At 33.3% G+C, this 16,225-nt stretch overlaps 1 protein-coding gene across 4 annotated transcripts in view; it reads right to left on the reverse strand.

The window, feature by feature from the left end:
* Positions 1-16,225, reverse strand: part of LOC106876698 (E3 ubiquitin-protein ligase UBR2) — a 108,018-nt gene that overhangs the window by 37,782 nt on the left and 54,011 nt on the right. For 2 of the 4 annotated variants that reach the window (XM_089360330.1, XM_089360328.1), the window contains exons 12-18: positions 8,757-8,855; positions 4,441-4,522; positions 3,859-3,937; positions 2,398-2,503; positions 2,000-2,128; positions 776-869; positions 222-308 (exon numbers count right to left, since the gene is read on the reverse strand). In XM_089360330.1, the coding sequence (XP_089216456.1) occupies positions 222-308; positions 776-869; positions 2,000-2,128; positions 2,398-2,503; positions 3,859-3,937; positions 4,441-4,522; positions 8,757-8,855 (676 nt within the window). Of the gene's footprint in view, positions 1-221; positions 309-775; positions 870-1,999; positions 2,129-2,397; positions 2,504-3,858; positions 3,938-4,440; positions 4,523-8,756; positions 8,856-10,505; positions 10,605-16,225 lie in introns of all 4 variants that reach the window. The other 2 variants (XM_089360329.1, XM_089360327.1) reach the window with 1 other exon arrangement.

Raw genomic sequence — 16,225 nt, forward strand, 5'->3', positions numbered from 1 at the left:
ATAGAGATTAGTTAAATTGCTTTAGGAGTCAAGCATACTGTTCAATGAAGTGATAGGGTATCTATATCAATCAGTCATATGATTTAATTCAAACAGTATCTCATCAATGTATGAAAATATATCTAATGACAAATAAAAAAGATATTGACAGATAGAGTAGAAGTTTAGGTGTATTTCAAGAAGGAAAAAAATAGACAAATAAATAAAACCATATTAAATACCGGCAAAGAGGCGAATAACTGGTAAATGGATACTGACAGGCTGGCTAGCAACATCATATTTTATACACTGAGCTACAATTCCTGCAACTGAAATAGATAAAAATATATTACCTTAAAGGGAAATGTTACAAAGAATTTTACACAAATCAGGTACTGACTTTACGTAGAACAAAATTTTCACATAAGTTTCATGTATATGTAGGACATGGTTTTAATTTATATGTAGGACAAGGTTTTAATTTATATGTAGGACAAGGTTTTAATTTATATGTAGGACATGGTTTTAATTTATATGTAGGACATGGTTTTAATTTATATGTAGGACAAGGTTTTAATTTATATGTAGGACAAGGTTTTAATTTATATGTAGGACAAGGTTTTAATTTATATGTAGGACAAGGTTTTAATTTATATGTAGGACAAGGTTTTAATTTATATGTAGGACAAGGTTTTAATTTATATGTAGGACAAGGTTTTAATTTATATGTAGGACAAGGTTTTGATTTACACATAAGACAAGGCTCAAATCTAGAAAGAACAATGGTTGAATTTACCCTCACAATCTTCCATTTTATGGGCATCCAGTTTATCTCTACATTGGTAAAGGGTACAAAGAGTAGATCTAAAACAGTCACTAAAAACTGAAGCCTGAAAGTAGACAAGAGTAGAATGTGGAATGAAAGTTTATAGCATCACTTTACCTCTATTACCTATATTCAATCCAAATTACTAAAATGTTTTCAGAGTTAGTGCTTTATAGCTTTGCATTTCCTCAAAACCAAAACATACTAAAGATCAATACCCACATCACAGCCCTGCTTGGCAGTGAGGCTCACCTGAGTAACACTGGCCCAGCATATATAATTGTAAATATGTACAACAGGTAAATACGGTTTCACAGCAAGTAATTACTATACAAAGGACTAAAGTGCTTTGTAAGCCAAGGGTGATCAGTTCAAATTCTCACCTAGATCCAATGATTACAGAAGTCATCACAGCATGAAGAAAAAAATTTTCCACACTGCTAGACATAACTATATTCCTGTATGATCCATTTTACATGACATGACAGCTATACACCCGTATGATCCAGTTACAACAATAGCTGTTCACCTGTATAATTCATGTTATAATACATGACAAGAATATATCTATATGAGCCATATTGCAACACATGACAATTATACACCTGAGTGTATCCATGTTACAATTCATGACAAAAATACATTTGTATGATCCATGTTACACAACATGACAACTTGATGTCTGTGAGCCAATGTTACTATAAAGACCTCCTTTGGTCAAGAATGACCATGGGATTGCACCTAGAAAGTTCTCCTCCAAGGAACAAGTCCGGGCAAGGTTGTTTATGGAAGACCAGCAGTCACCCAGGCATACCAGTCCCCCCCTCTCCACGCCACCAATGTTATCCAAGGGAAAGGCAAAGACCGATACAGCTTGGTATCAGTGACATCACAACTCATTTCTACAGCTGAGTGAACTGGAGCAATGCGAAAAAGAGTCTTGCTCAAGAACACAGCACTGTCCGAGAATCGAACTCACCACCTCATGACTGTGAGCCCGACACTCTAACCACTGAGTCATGCATCTTCACAATGTTGCAATACATTACAACTATCAGACAGCTTATACACCAGCATGATCCAACAGGTCAGACCCAAATCATAATATTTCAAGTAACCCACCATAAGAAATAACAGATGTAAAATAATTAAAAACAAAAACAAATTTAATAAACTTCAAAATAAAATTCTTACATTACTGCCACACCAGTCCAAAAACAAAGCAATGTTATCTTGTAAACGAAGTTGAAGATTAAATGCACTTTCCCATTCTGGTTCTATTTCTAAATGTTGACCAGTTTTACGGGTGACAGAATCCATTCCCTGTAAAACAAGAAAAGAGAGATTGTAATGAAACAATATTTAAAGAATTGTTGTTTGTTGATAGTTTGGAAAAAGCCAAGTGGAGAAAAAAAAAAAAATTCTACAACAATTTTATATCTTTAAAGGAATTTTAACACAACCTATGCAATTTTCAGATCCTTTCCACTTCCTTTAAACACAATGAACATAACTATTTTGCTGATGTCATTGAGCTGTGGAAGCTTCTTTCTGTTTACTAAATAGGTTCTTCAGTTTCAGAACTAACTTACTTGTATGCTTATCAAAAGATCAAGCAATGCATTAAAGCCATTGCAGAAGCTTTTCTTCAATTGGTCTGTCCACTCTTCAGCACTTGGTTTACACAGCAATGCATATCTGAAATGTATGATAATGTATACAATATTAAAACTGCTAAATATATATATATATATATATATATATATAAGGAAGAAGCCCCAAACATAATTAAATGGAAGCTCCTTGAACAACCAGGGACTCATATAAACAAGAGCAAACGATGTAAGCTTTGCTTGGCAGAGAGGGAAAGAATCCTAAAAAAAAACTCACTTGACCTGGAGACCTTTTTAAACTCCAAGAAAGAAGTATTTAGTCAATGCCCTCATCTAAAACATTCCTTACTTCAGACTTGGAATTCCCCATTTGTTGAATAGGCCAGCTACAGCTCCTTTGAATATTACCACAGCCAAAGCCAATGTAAAAAGGATAACTCCATCCCAGCACAGACAATTATTTTTTGTTTACAAAACCAACTGATCATTACATATTTCTTCCTCCAGTTGCAGAGAAGTTATGCTTCAGCTATATTTGAGTCTGATGAGTCACCTATACTGCTAAGCATTTTATGGGTGCAAAACCAATGGTCATTCTTTGACTGTGCATAACTTTTTAAATAAATATATGTGTGTGTATATATATATATATATATATATATATATAAAGTTCCCACCCACATATGATATTAAATAAGTTCACAAGTCATATATCATAATATCAAATACAACTTATGAAATGTAAAATGACAAACTGCAAATTAGAAGTAAATAATGAAAAGAATTGAGTTTTGTCAGATTTGTGATTTAAATATAAAATAACTCAAACAAGGCCCCACTCTAGTGATTCAAGCACTCAAAATCCTCGTCATTATCCGCTATGTAAAGTAATTTAGGTGATGAGGCTACTGTGAACTTACTGATTATTTAAATAAGATCCACCCCATGCATATTTCACATATATTTAAGAATACTTGGATCCTTCTCCACAAAAATAATAGGAGCAAACTGGCATTGGAGAGAGTGTCTTGCAGTTTTTGATTTAGCTCCCTGCACCAGTTCAAACCCCACTGAGGTCAACTGTGTCTCTGACCCTTTTGGGGATCTATAAAGTACCCCTTCTTGACTGGGATTGACTCTTCTCTCTCCCACAGGAAGAAAATGGACTGAACAGACCTGGAGAGGGATGGGTTCTGCTAAGCCCAGAAATGTCCAAGACACATCATGTCATGACAGTGCCCTTATAGCTCTATCAAGAGTTGAGGATCCAATATGATATGGTTTCATTTATTGTCAAACCCCACAACAACTTTTATAAAATTAAGTAATCCACAAAAACTTCTGTTTTTTTTCCCTTTAATATTTTACAAACTTCTAATTTCCATATTCTGGAAGTTATCAAATCAAGTTAGCTTTACTCTATACACAAGAGCTACTTACTTTAGATCATATAGTATAAACCAAGCTCTCTTAAATGAGTTGCCATTTTCACTTCTTCCAAATGATAATTTTCCTCTCTCTGCAACGCAAACGAAAACATTAAAAAGAAACTCAAAATTAAACCATTAACTTACGATAAGTTAATTACAGCATAAATATTAATCAAATTCAGTAACATAACGAAATATTAAACACCAATGCAATTAGTTAAAGAAACAGTATTTAATAAACAAAAATGTTATTGGATACTAGTTTTGAAAAGTGTTTGCAATGAAGGGTTTAAAAAATGTACTTCAGGTACAAGAGGGGGTAAACAGCTTTTTTCAACCATTCAGTAGCAAAGAGAAATAATCCTATGGATTTGGATTTAAACTGAATAATCCATTGGATTTAAACTGAATAATCCATTGGATTTAAATTGAATAATCCCATGGGTTTAAATTGAATAATCCATTGGATTTAAACTGAATAATCCATTGGATTTAAATTGAATAATCTTATGGATTTAAATTGAATAATCCTATGGATTTAAAGAGTTAATGAATAAGAAAGTACATGTGAAGTGAAAGTGAAACAACTTACTATTCTTTTTACTTTCACATTGTTTTAAGAAGGTCTGCAATATCACTCCCAACAGGTTGTGTTCTGTGATTAGGAAACGAGCCTATGATAAAGACAAAACAGTAGCATAATAGTTTTGGAAAGTTGTATAGAATTAAAATTCATATTTAAACATAAACTTTAAATAACAAACCTAACTTCAATTAACCACTAATAATTAGTCTGCTCCGGTCATGCGAGACAAGGTCCCACTTCACAGTTCAGTGATCACAAATGGTATCCAGCAATAAAACTATTTCAATTAATTCCTACAAATTCCACAATTTCTATAAATATCTTAGTAGAGATATTTACTGTAATAAAATTTACAGGGAAATGTATGGGATAAGAGGAGGGCAGACTGTCAAACCTTGCTGGGTTTTGACTGTCCATCTTCCTGAGGTTGATAAAGTAAAGAGTTAAATACTGGAGGCTAATTTAGGCTAATTTAATTCACTGTGCATTGTTCCTCTTTCAACAATCAGTGACATTGTGTCAAAGCTAGTAGTCTGTGTAATATTCTTGAATAAATTGTAACTAATACAAAAGAAATAAAACCATAGCTATTATAAAAACAAGTATTCAAAAAAAGATAATCAAATACATTTTTAATTAAACCAATTATTTTGTGATAGGTTATAATGGATTTCAGTTTAAAAGTTCTCAGTTAATGAGGATGCTATTTACCAAAAGAGCAACTCCATCAAACAATATCTTTGACTCTCTCTCTCTCTCATACATTCACATGTTTATATTTATGTCTGTTTTCCATACTTGCATGGGTTAGATGAATATGCTGTTAAGGCGTTGTTTTACAGCCAAATGCTTTTGGTTACTAACCTTTACATGTTTTACAATTAAGGGAACTCATATCCCACTATGCTTTGAAGGCACAAATGATTTGTTGATAGAATAACTGACAACAACAACACACATACACACAGAGTAATTCAGAATGAATGGTACAAAAAACAAAGCAAAAAAAGAAAAAACATACATGTGAGTGTTGTAATTAATATACTGTATAATACAGGTATTCTTTTTTCTATCACTCATTTTGAATTACCATGTATATATGCATAGACAATAGTCCTTTTTTTTTAGTTTCCATAAATCAAATCCACTCACAACATGGTTTTAGTCAACTGAAGACTGTAACATGACACCTGCTCAAGGTGCCATGCAGTGGGGTTGAAACCCAAACCATGTGGTTGGGAAGTGAACTTCTTAACCACACAGCCATGCCTTTGCCTAAATATGTAGTAATACTGCTAAGCAGTACTTGGATGTCCATTAAGGACTTCCATAATCTTATTTTATTAATCTCTCTCTCTCTTTCTCACATTTGTTATATGTGTGTGTGTGAAAGACAGAGAGAGAATAACAAAATATAAGTGTGAAAATCCTTAACAGACACCCAGGTATTGCTCAACAATAGAAATAGAAGATTAAAACTTTATAAATACTTTAAAATAGGCAATACATTAAAAATGAAGACCATTTAAAGTTAATCACAGGAATGCCAGATAACACAGCTCCAACAGAGTTTCTACTTAACAAAAATATTTTTTTGTTAAATGATAATTAATGAAGGGAAAACTAATGTGCCAATGAGTTTCATTTTTAATTCTTTAATGCTTTAGACAGAGGAGGAAAGGCAAACCACCAACAGCGTTTCTCAGGGCTTCAGAGAATGGTGGAAAGGAAAGAAGAAGTTAATCAAAGACCAAAGACTTGATCCAATAATTGCAACAGAGTGCATTCTACTGAAGACAGCAAACTGGCAACTCCAATACTTCAGGCATGCTGCTTATCTAAAGTTTAGCTCTTTAACTGTGCAATTAAATTTCATGATTATTCCACTCCTGATGTTGAATATCGATCATAAAACAGAATTGGTATTTCCTACAAGTCATGTTATCTCAACAAACTTAACATGTCTCAACATAAAAATAGTTTCAAACATGACATTCCTCAAGAAAAGACAATTTGGGATATAAAACTGGTTTCTGAAGTTAAGGGAGAGGACATATCTGATTTCTTGTTTCTTTATTGCCCACAAGGGGCTAAACATAGAGGGGATAAACAAGGATAGACAAAGGGATTAAGTCGATTACATCGACTCCAGTGCACAACTGGTACTTAATTTATCGACCCTGAAAGGATGAAAGGCAAAGTTGACCTCGGCGGAATTTGAACTCAGAACAAAACGGCAGACGTAATAACGCTAAGCATTTAGTTCGTGCTAACGTTTCCGCCAGCTCGCCGCCTTTATATATATATCTGATTGGAGGTGCAATGGCCCAGTGGTTAGGGCAGCGGACTCGCGGTTTCAAATCCCAGACTGGGCGTTGTGAGTGTTTATAGAGTGAAAACACCTAAAAGCTCCACAAGGCCCCAGCAGGGGGTGGTGGCGAACCCTGCTGTACTCTTTCGCCACAACTTTCTCTCACTCTTTCTTCCTGTTTCTTTTGTGCCTGTAGTTCAAAGGGTCAGCCTTGTCACACTGTGTCACGCTGAATATCCCCGAGAACTACGTTAAGGGTACACGTGTCTGTGGAGTGCTCAGCCACTTGCACGTTAATTTCACGAGCAGGCTGTTCCGTTGATCGGATCAACTGGAACCCTCAACGTCGTAAGCGGCGGAGTGCCAACAACAATATCTGATTATATATATCTGATTTCTGCAGTAAAATGGGTTAATAGCTATTGCACACTACAAAAATAAATAAATAAAACTTTTGTACAGATGGTTCAAATTCTTGCATACTGATTGTTGATAACTTTTGGGATTAAAATACCTGCAACATTTGCTGTGAATTTATTAATTCTTCTCCAAAATCCTGATCTGTGGCAAATAAGCAGCTCAAGGAATTTTTCCAAACCTGTTTGTCCATATCAAGAAGTAGGAATATCAAGAGATATTCTGATGACATACTGATACTGTTCTTTGGTTACTATTTACCATCAGCCCATGGTAAGGTTCTATAAATAATACTTTAATCCATTTTGAAATAAGGATTCACTTATAGTTGTCAAAATAATTTAACATTTTGTTGACAAACTAACATGACTTATTTCAGATAGTCAGATGTTTAATATATGAGTGTGTGTGTGTGTGTGTGTGTGTGTGTGTGTGTGTGTGTGTGTGTGTGTGTGTATATATATATATACACACATACACACACATATATGTGCAGGGTGCTATGGGTAAATTGTCGCATTTTATATTCTTAATTTTGCATATGCACATTGTTTGTTTTTGATTTTTTTTAACTACAAAGTATAGTAGGGTCAGTTGGGCACCATCTGCGACAAAAAAAAAAAAAAAAGCACCATGACGCAATTCACTTTGCTATGTTGTACTGCTTGGCATTCATGCCGGAAGCTCCAACACGGACATTTCAGAGTGTTTGTGTTTCAATCTGAGGACATGTATTGAGAGTGATAAAAAGATCAAACCTCCCATCAACATTATGGTGTCTGGAGTGATCACTAGTGATGGCAACATTATGCCTCCATTCATCTTCGCACACAGCCTCACACTCAACACGGAAGCCTACGTCAAGTGGCTGGAGGAGGTAGTATTGCCCTAGGCCATACTACCTCCTCATACTGCTGGAAGACCTTATGTCTGGCAACAGGACTCTGCACCATGCCACGCAAGCAGGAGAACCCAGTCATGGCTGTCAGACAATTTCTGCGACCACATCACCCCTAACATCTGGCTATCTAACTCGCTAGACTGCATCCCCTTGATTATTATATGTAGAGTGCAGTTGAGCGAGAGACCAACAAAACTCTTTGTAACACCAAAGATGAACTGAAGGCAAGGATTATGGAAGCATTCACCAACTTAAATAAGGAGACCATCCAGAAGAGTTGCAGGAGATTCTGAAGTCATCTGGAGGCTGTGGTTGAAGCCAATGACAATTTTATAGAATAAATTTACTCTTTAGTATTTCAAGATATTTTTATGTAATTTTGGTAAATATATCTTAAAATGAGATGTCAGTGTTATTTTTATTTTTGCGTAAATTAGACAACAATTTATTCACCGCACCCTGTATGTGTGTATATATATATATATCTATATATATATATATATATATATATAGTAATATATTGCAAAATGTCTCAAATTATACAGCTACAAGAAACATTTCTTAGATCTTTTAATGATAACATCTGGCAGCATATATTTCTGTGATGGAAATTAGTCTAAAAACATAGGTTTAGGTAATTTCTTTAGATATGGAACACTGCTTAAGAATGAGACAGCAGTAGAAACAACCTACCACCTTAGGAGCTGTGAAAATCTGAAGGGAATCAGAGATAATGGAAACCGATCGTAAATGATCATCCTTGATAAAGTTCTGCATAAGTTCAGCATAGTGCTAAAATAAGAAACAAGAAAATCAAAAGAAACAGTAATAAAAATGTTATTACATGGCAGTCTTTGGCACTTACATAATCAATTACATCATTTTACATAAATAACAGCCATAAATATCAACTTTACTTTGTCATCCTTACAATACATAAACAGTTCTATCAAAGAAGTTTAAATTTTAAAATAGGTGAAAATAGTATGTTATTAGTGATATCTTTTTTATAGTTGAACACAATTAGATATAAACATGTTTAGCTAATTCAGTTTTTAACAATCTAAATTTCTTTTTATGGACAAATGCTTCAGTAGGTTGTACTTTCAATGAAAAAGAATTTAATTGTAAAGCAATACAACTATTAAAAACTATTGCAGAGGAGTAAATCAAATTTGATAAATTTCTGTTTCATGGTTATCAATTGTATTCACAATTACAACAATTGATATTAAATTAGCAAATATTTGCTTTAAAAATGATAAAACAAATAGTTATGCTTTTATTATAAAGCAATTATTCATGCAACAATAGCATTTGGTGGTGCTGCCAAAGACAAACAATTTCTTTAAAAGAATTTCAAATTGTTTCAGTTGCTTTATAACTTATTTGGTTCAGAAAATTAGTATATTTTTTAAAATAAATTTTAAGAAGTTTAACAAAAGCAAAAATGAAAATAAAAAAATTTCTATATATGGAATATTCTCAGAGAAGCTTTGCAATATTGCACTTTAATTTTGATTTCATTTCTTTTTTTTCCAGCATGTATTTAAGCAAGCGCTAAAGATTGTTTAAAACAAGTAATAATTCAACCATTGAAACTTCCAGAAAACAATGAAATCTTCATTAAAATATTACTGTAAATCAATGTCACATGTTAATTAATTTAGATAAAGAAAAGGCTAATTAATGATATACCTTTTTTCCATCATTTTAAAAAATGAAATGAAAAAGAAAGGGGAGAAATGTTTGTAATAAGCAGAACACACTTCAGCTCTATGTACACTTTCATTCAACTAAAAGATTTATGAAAACTGACTGTCTTGTAATGTTTGTTTAACCTGGTGTAATTTTTTTTTTTAATGTTAGCTAGCCATGTAGACCAATCAGCAAACAAGTATTGCAACCATTGCAATAGTGTGCAAACTATAAACAATAGGCACCAGGATTAAAACCAAGACACCTGCAATTCCCAGACAATTGCTTTCTCCACTTAAAAGTCAGCTGCAGCACCGATTTAAAGTTAGTTTTTAAGAAATGCCACAAAATACTCAAAAGAAAATAAACTATATTGCATTACATAATTTGTTGCATTCAGCTACAAATGAAACCTGTCTGAACATCAAGTTTGTTTGAAAATTAAATATCTATCCTAGAATAACAATCTTATTCTATTTGTCAATATTGCTGAATCCTCCAAGAATTTAAAAGATACGAAAAAGTAACATGTCATTTAAGTTCCTTGATAGAATCAACACAATCACTAGACAGACCTAATTATACCTACTTCTATACTAGTGTGCAGGTTAATAATTTCATGTAACATCAAGTCTAACTGAAGTACAATAAAGTTGATGCTTGGCTGTGATTTATGTTCAGGTGTTAGAAATTGTTTATGCAATTGCACAGTGAAACTGCCATGTGCTTTCCTGATTAACATACCAGACTGGTCAGAGTAAAGATTTGGACAGAAAGGGACACGACGGACACTTCATGGTCGTGGTCATCTTGTAAAAAGTCTTCCATCAGTTGAGAATATTTCTGTGGAAATATAGCACAGTAACATTTCATTGACCCAAACACGGCCAACCAGACAGTTAATTTGAAGAGAACAAAAGGGGCAAAGAGAATAACTGTATTGATTTGTCAGGAAAAGAAATCAAAGTGGAAAAAGAAATTGAGGGACACCAATGACTTGGCTGGAATTTAGAACAGTTTTTATTATTAAAAAAATATAAAATAAAAAAATAAAATGGAACAGATCAATATACAATTATATATAGTTTAAATTTCAGATCAGGGAGAAATGAGCCAATATATGTGTGTCTACACCAAATTTAGAGGAATTATATAATACAATATTGTAGTAAACATTAAAAACTAATGCTAGCAATTTTTAGTAGATTTAGAGCTGCCTAATTTTTAACAGACTATCAAACTTTTGGCAATAGTCTTATCTACAACTCAATCAATACAATTCTTGTTCTATCTATTATTCAAAAATACTGTATTCTAGTACAAAATAATGAAGTTAATAAATAGTTTATTACTGGTTGAGTTGATAAACTAGAAATGAATTAAAAGCAACAGACATGAATTTTAAAATGTGATTGGGGAAATGTTCCTTCTTCAAGATTTTCTCACTATTTATATCTTTTACGACAGACTCACTTATTCTATGTTATGCTCTGAACGTTCTGTTACACAAGTTAACTTCAGCAGAGCATCACATTCACTTAACTTGATTCACCAACTGAGACATTGTTTTAGTATTATTTCACACTGAACATTCCACTATTAACTAAAAGTTAACAAAGAATGAATTTCTTTAAACTGAGATTTTGCTGTAAGAAATAATTGTGATCTACCAATTACTACACATTTCATCTTAGGTTTTCTTTATCCTAAAATGGCAGTACAATAAATTTAATCTTGATTTTTGTTTTTTTTACAACAATGTTTTTAAGGTGTCTTGAACCATTACTAATTTTATCAGAATAATTATCACCACCATCATCATCAACATCTGCCTTCTATACTGGCAAGGATGGGACTAATTATAAATTTACTAAATAAGCAACTAATTAAATTAAACAGTTTTGTAAAGTATTTTCCTGTCCTGTATTTGTAATAATTAAGTAAACGACATAATCATGAGGAATAGTTTAATATATTTCAGCACTATCCCCATTAAAGATGCCAGCATTTCTACTAAACTTAAAGGAAACCCCTGCTAAAAATATCTAAGGAGACATAGTGGGGGAAAAAGTAAGATTCTCACATTTACTCTATAAAAATTCAACCACTTAACCTAGTATTTATCTTTTACTTGTTTCAGTCATTAGACTGTGGCCATGCTGGGGCACCACCTTGAAGAACTTTTAGTTAAATGAATCAACCCCAGGACTTATTTTTTTTTCTCTTTTAAGCCTGGTACTTGTTCTTTCAATCTCTTTTGCTGAACTGCTAAGTTACAGGAACATAACCACACCGAAACTGGTTGTCAAGCAGTGGTGGGGGTGGTGACATCACACACACACACACACACAATGGGCTTCTTTCTTTTTCCATCTACAAAAGCCATTCATAAGGTTTTGATCGGCCCAAGATTATAGTAAAAGACACTTACCCAAGGTACCACACAGTGAGACTGAACCGAGAACCATGTGGTTGGGTAACAAGCTTCTTACCACAAAGACACACCCAGCACAATTATTATTATTATAATGAATTTTATAAATGAACGTTTAAAATAGGCAACTAGATTCACAGCATTAGGTAAAAAGACATTAAGACCATTATTAATTTATCAATCAGGTAATCTCCCAACAAGCTAAATTTATGACAAATAGTTTTTTCTATTAATATCCTTTTCTACTCTAGACACAAAGCCTGAAATTTTGGGGGAGGGGGCCAGTCAATTAGACTAACCCCAGTTCACAACTGGTACTTAATTTATTGACTTCGAAAGGATGAAAGGCAAAGTCAACCTCAGCTGAATTTGAACTCAGAACGTAGAGACAGACGAAATATTGCTAAGCATTTCGCCAGGTGTGCTAACGTTTCTGCCAGCCTGCTGCCTTATTTTACTATTCATATCAAACAAGCTGTAGACCTATCTTTTCTTCAGAAAAATGCTTATTTGAAGATAAATTACTCTTACTCACCACTATTTCATGATCTACCATCTGAAGAACAGGTTTAGCACCGTTTTAATATTGGTTTCAAATTTTGACACAAGGCCAGCAATTCTTTTTTTTTGGGGGGGAGGGTATAAGTTAATTACGTTGTCCCCAGTGATTATTTGGTACTTATTTTATCGACCCCCAGGCAAAATTGACTTCAGTGGAATTTGAACTCAGATGGATGAAATGACACTAAGCATTTTGGCCGGCATGCTAATGATTCTGCTAGCTCACCACCATCATCATCATCATTTTTAATATTAATTCATATCCATGCAGGTACAGGAACAAATTAGCGTTTATTAATGTTTACAATACGGCAGAATGACAAGGCATCATTCCCCTCAGGCTTATGTCAGCTTGTGTACGATGAGTCACATACACAGATCAAACGTCAATCTGATTGTCCTCTTCCTATGGACACCTTCCCACTGTCAGTGCACAGCAATCTTTCTTGCAGATCAGAGAAATTGCCTCTCCAGCACATTCAGCTTACATGTGCCCACCCAGCCACATCTCGACTAATTTTGCATCCTTTCATATAAATTCATTTTTCACAAATAGAAAGGGATGCTTATCTCATTTCTCTCTACAGATCATCTCTATTCAAAGATACTGACTTGTGTAGCCTCATTCTCTCTACACATGTATCATACAATCCATCTTTTATGTGGAGAGAGAGAGAGGTGGGGTATTCTGTTGCTGGAAGTATTTCCTGAATTTCTTCCAACTGGCTGTTTTTTTTTTTTCCTTCCTTACTCCAATTGCAAAACTTTCACTACAACCACACCCGTCATTAACTAAGCTGCCTTAGGTAATAGAAACTGCCTAGTATTATCATGCAGTTTCACTACAACCACACCCGTCATTAACTAAGCTGCCTTAGGTAATAGAAACTGCCTAGTATTATCATGCAGTTTCACTACAACCACACCTGTCATTAACTAAGCTGCCTTAGGTAATAGAAACTGCCTAGTATTATCATGCAGTTTCACTACAACCACACCCGTCATTAACTAAGCTGCCTTAGGTAATAGAAACTGCCTAGTATTATCATGCAGTTTCAATATTGTTGGAAACAAAACCTGAATGATAAAAGTTAGCAGTGTAAAGTTCTCAGAGGGTTTATGACAACAAAACAGAAATAGGTAGACTTTTTAAAAACTTATGTGAGAATCAACATCAAAGGCACTGAGTGATCTGGTGATATGGACATTGGAATGTAAATGAGTGATGATAGCTGAAGGTTAACAAGGTGCCCTTAATTCATAGTAGAAGACACCAGTGTAGGAGTAAGGAGGCTTGAGAAGCGTTGGAAGTTCAGATCAGGTCTGAGATAGTGAGATCCTACAAATGAGATTACACAGAAAATATAAAGGAAGGCTTTATTGCTGATATTTAAAGCATGTTTCTCATGGGAAGAAGGTTTGTTGTGAAAAGTGAAACAGAGGAGGTAAACTGTCATGTTTAATAGCAATTTGTCATCATCTTAAACCTTTCAGTATTCATCTCAAATATAATGCTTATTTATTCACGTGGTTCTGAATTAATCTTGCATTATCTTGTAGCTCTAAAGATTCAATGATGTGATTGTTTATCTTTTGAATGACATTGTAAGGTAGGTGTCAGAGGTCAATTTGAACATAAAACAGGTGGAGTATTTTGGCCAGATATCACCAACTTAAATGCTTAAGAGCTAAGATGGTTTTAAACTTCTCTAGCATCATGATGAAGAAAGAAGAATTATATGAATGTAAACTATATTGTCTTCAGATTAATAAAGTGGAACAGGAGGCCAAAAAACCTGTTTGTACTAATACAAGCACACAAGTGTGGCTGTATGCTATGAAGCTTGCTTCCCAACCAATGGTTTCTGGTTCAGTCTCAATGTGTATGAAACAAGTAAAAACGATTATCTGGAGGAAGTGGAGATATTTGTTAGTTTGGTAGGCACTGATTAAAATAAAGATGATGATGATGCACAGCAAGTTCAACTGCAGCCTACAGAAGCATCTCCTCTTTGCTCCTCTTAATGTATCAGTCAAATCCCCCTTAAAGTTTCGAATTAATTTAAATATGGAGATCTCGTGTTTCTGCCAAACCATAAATCTAAACTAGTAACCATAAAATACTGACGATCTGTACCAATACCCACACAACTTAGATGTATCTACAGACAGACTAGACTATAGTAGCACTTTATTATTTTCAACTTCCTTTTGTTAACTCTATGTAAACATGCTTTCTATTCCCTAAAACATTGGTATATGAAATTATCATTCATCCCCCACAATCTTCTCTAAATTATATTTATTAACATTTTGATCATCTCTACAATTCTTCTCTAAGCATTTTGATTTTAATTCACCTTTCTAAATCTTAGCTGCATTTTTACTGATACAGTAAACGATATAAATATTGATCACATGTGATGGTTACTTAAACTTATTATATCTATCACTGATCTAGGTCTAACTTTTAAATGCTTAACTTGTTTATATCCTTAAAATAATTTTTTTTTTTTTCATAAAACCTACAGAAATGACTGAACAATACTACCAGATACTGTATAATATCCTGCATCAACAAATTGTAAAGATTTAGAGAAATTTTGAATTTGTCCATTAAACAAGATTCTGTGAATTTAGCTAAAATACATTCACTCGTGTTGTCATTCTAGGGTTGAAAAGCCCTTGAGCAGGGGTTCCTAAATTGGAATTTACATCAATTTAATGATTCTGGATTTATACATTGTTTTTTTTTTTTTTTTAAATTATAATTTTAACAATTCTGAAGTTAAGAAAATTTGAATGCAGCCAATTTTGTGAAAAAAATACAAATTATATTTTTTTATTTCTACCATATTAGATTTAATGATCAGTATCATATAATTCTTAATTACTGTGTTACAAATGGGGAAGTTAGGAAGACTAGTACATAAATGACATAACATTGTAATGTACTGTGTGTTCTTTATTGTTATTTGAATAATGTTTAAGCCTTTTGTTACCATATTTCTGTTGAAATACACTGCTTTTGTTTCAATTGATTTCGAAAATGAAGAATTTAGTAAAATAACTATCATTATTAAGCTAGTGTTTGGAACATAAATTAACATGAAAATTTGATGGAAGGTTTTAAGTGAGAAGTCTATATCACAGAACAAGGGTTTCGCAAGTGGACTGGTAGCAAAAGGATTAAAAACAGCATTTTTTAAAAATTTCCTTTTTGTTGGTTGTTTTATCAGGGTAGAAGTGTAAATTCAAATTACTGAACTAAACAGAATTGCAGAATAAATTTACTTTGCAAAAATTGCAAGGGATAAAAATAAATAAAAAATGGTTGGGAACTTCTCTAGCATCATGATGAAGAAAGAAGAATTATATGAATGTAAACTATATTGTCTTCAGATTAATAAAGTGGAACAGGAGGCCAAAAAACCTGTTTGTACTAATACAAGCACACAAGTGTGGCTGT

This window comes from Octopus bimaculoides, chromosome 11, assembly GCF_046866305.1.
Source record: "Octopus bimaculoides isolate indiv1 chromosome 11, ASM4686630v1, whole genome shotgun sequence".
In the NCBI taxonomy this organism is placed as follows: domain Eukaryota; kingdom Metazoa; phylum Mollusca; class Cephalopoda; order Octopoda; family Octopodidae; genus Octopus; species Octopus bimaculoides.